The sequence below is a fragment of the Octopus bimaculoides genome, chromosome 26, assembly GCF_001194135.2.
Source record: "Octopus bimaculoides isolate UCB-OBI-ISO-001 chromosome 26, ASM119413v2, whole genome shotgun sequence".
Lineage (NCBI taxonomy): Eukaryota > Metazoa > Mollusca > Cephalopoda > Octopoda > Octopodidae > Octopus > Octopus bimaculoides.
Window position 1 is genome coordinate 9,718,635 of NC_069006.1, and position 2,550 is coordinate 9,721,184.

General features: G+C 37.3%; 1 protein-coding gene across 3 annotated transcripts in view; it reads right to left on the reverse strand.

Moving 5' to 3' along the window:
• Positions 1-1,205, reverse strand: part of LOC106871631 (phospholipase A and acyltransferase 4) — a 13,746-nt gene extending 12,541 nt beyond the window's left edge. For 2 of the 3 annotated variants that reach the window (XR_008266838.1, XR_008266839.1), the window contains exon 1: positions 1,162-1,205. Coding sequence is in view for 1 of the 3 variants with exons in the window: in XM_052976980.1 (XP_052832940.1) it covers positions 1,162-1,171 (10 nt within the window). In the remaining 2 variants the exon portion in view is untranslated. The remainder of the gene's footprint in view (positions 1-1,161) is intronic. The other variant, XM_052976980.1, reaches the window with a different exon arrangement.
• Between the last annotated feature and the right edge of the window lie 1,345 nt (positions 1,206-2,550).

Below are 2,550 nucleotides of genomic sequence, written 5' to 3' on the forward strand. Positions count from 1 at the left end.
GACAAAGACCTCCATTCGGGTGATTTTCCTGAGCCACCCTCTCACCCTTCTATGCCAATCTATGTGACAATGTTACCCATTGACGGCTGAGTGGACTGGAGCAAGATGAAATAAAGCGTTTTGCTCAAGAACACAATGCACAGCAGCCAGTCTGGGAATTGAAACTACAATCTTGTGATTGTGAGTGCAACACCCTAACCCCTAGCCCACACACCTTCACTCTCCCTACTGCATGAAGGTACCATTCAGTTTCTTGAAACAATTTCAGTTTTGAAGTTGTTGCTGTTCTTCTTGATACGGATTATCGTTAATACAAATGATTTCTCGTTCCCTCCTGATTGCAAGTTGAACTCTTTACTTCCTGTACTATGACACAGTACAATAAGGAAATGTATGAACCCTGTTTATATTCATTTCGAGGGAAGTGAAGAAGTCTTTAATGTAAGGGCAGATAACTCTAATCCCTTCTTCAATCATTCATTTCTCTTCTGTCACAGAATCACTACAACATTGGTCTTTTGACTTGGTAAATCTTCAATATGATTTTCAGAGTTAATTAAATAAATATTTTGGTGTGGAGGAGTTTAATATTTTAAGCCTTTTAGCCTCACTTAACTCTCTGTCTTTCATTCAGACATTCTTGATGCAGTTAATAAAGTGACAGACATGAAATATCTTTCACTAATTTCGCCATTATTTTCAAAATCAATTAAAACAAAGATAGAGTATTTGATTAGAAATATAATCACAAAAGGGTTAAAACCATTCAGACATTCTTGGTTCTGTTATTAAACATTCGATTAAATTCAGAGTTGAGTTTTGACCAAGAAGGATTCAAGAGTCCCACCCTATTACAAGATAATGTTTGTGAGGCATCAGTTGGTATCCCTAAATAACAATCCATGACAGGATCAGACACTCAGATTTTCAATCCTTCAAATTTAGTGGGTACCCTTCCAATCATACTCAGAGAATATTTACAAAGTTTCTGTCAATTTAACTCACAAAGCATTGGTTTTACTGGCTGGCCCAGGACTAGAAGAAAAGACACTTGCCAAAAGTGTCATGAAGTGGAATTGAACTCAAAACCTTGTGGTTGCATAAGGAAAAAAATTATTAAGAAAAATTATGAGATGATATATGAAGAAAAACAATAATTACCTATTTCCATGATGAGAAATGCTTCATTAGAATTAATTTTCTCTAAAAAGTAAAGAAGAACTTTAATTAAAAATCAGCAAAAATCTTTCTAATATGCACAAACATTATTATTGATTTGAGAAGACGTATGACTTAAAGGATTGGTTGCTGTTTAGTTATATATTTAGGAGTTGGTTATAGATTTACTTATTGAATTTATTTACTGATACTGTTGTACATAGGGGAAACATGTTTCTCGTTATGTAATTGATACGTTAAAGTTTAATCCTTCCTAGAATTAAGATTAAATGAATGTGGTGATTTCTTATGTATGTTTGTTCTCAAACAACAGTTATTTTAGTGCTGCTGACACCACCGGATTGAATGGTACTGGCCAGGTGTTGAAACTATAATGATATCCATGGGGCAGCTGATGATGTACATATGTTGGATTGTTGGTATGGTTGATTTTGTATGTGTGGAATAGTATCATAACATCCTTTTCATATATATATATCCATACACACAACAGGTTATTGTTGAAAAACATCATCATCATCATCATTATCATTATTATCATCATCACCATTATCATCAACCCTAACAGTTGAGGGAACCCGTGGAAGAGGTAGGCCCAGGAAGACCTGGGCTGAGGTGGTGAGGCAAGACCTTCGTACATTGGGCCTCACCGAGGCGATGACTACGGACCGAGACCTTTGGAAATGGGCTGTGCGTGAGAAGACCCGGCAAGCCAAGTAAGATCGTTGCCAGTGCCCCTGGACTGGCTTGTGCGGGTGGCACATAAAAGACACCATTTCGAGCGTGGCCGTTTTCGTGCGGGTGACACGTAAAAGCACCCACTACACTCTCTGAGTGGTTGGCGTTAGGAAGGGCATCCAGCTGTAGAAACTCTGCCAAATCAGACTGGAGCCTGGTGTTGCCATCCGGTTTCACCAGTCCTCAGTCAAATCGTCCAACCCATGCTAGCATGGAAAGCGGACGTTAAACGATGATGATGATGATGATGATGATCGTCATCCTCATCATTTAACATCAGCTTTCCAAGCTGACTCGGGTTTGATGGTTTCACAATACATATAAATATATGTGTATGTGTTTCATATTATTAACAACGTAACATTTGTTTATTTTATTTTAAAACTACTTATTGGCATTCAGCAAAATTTCCACAGAAAGATGGCAACAGTCATATGTCCATGGCATGTAAAAAACATGAGGTTTTGCATAAGTATAAACAAACTGCAGCCATTTCCATCGCTTTGTGAACTTTCGGTGTTTCAAATTATTAATGAATTGTCTGATTATCGTGTAATTATGGGTCGCAAATGTGACTCAACTACTTCAGAGAAATCTGTTATTACTTCTGAACTTGCAAAAGGTAAATCAAAA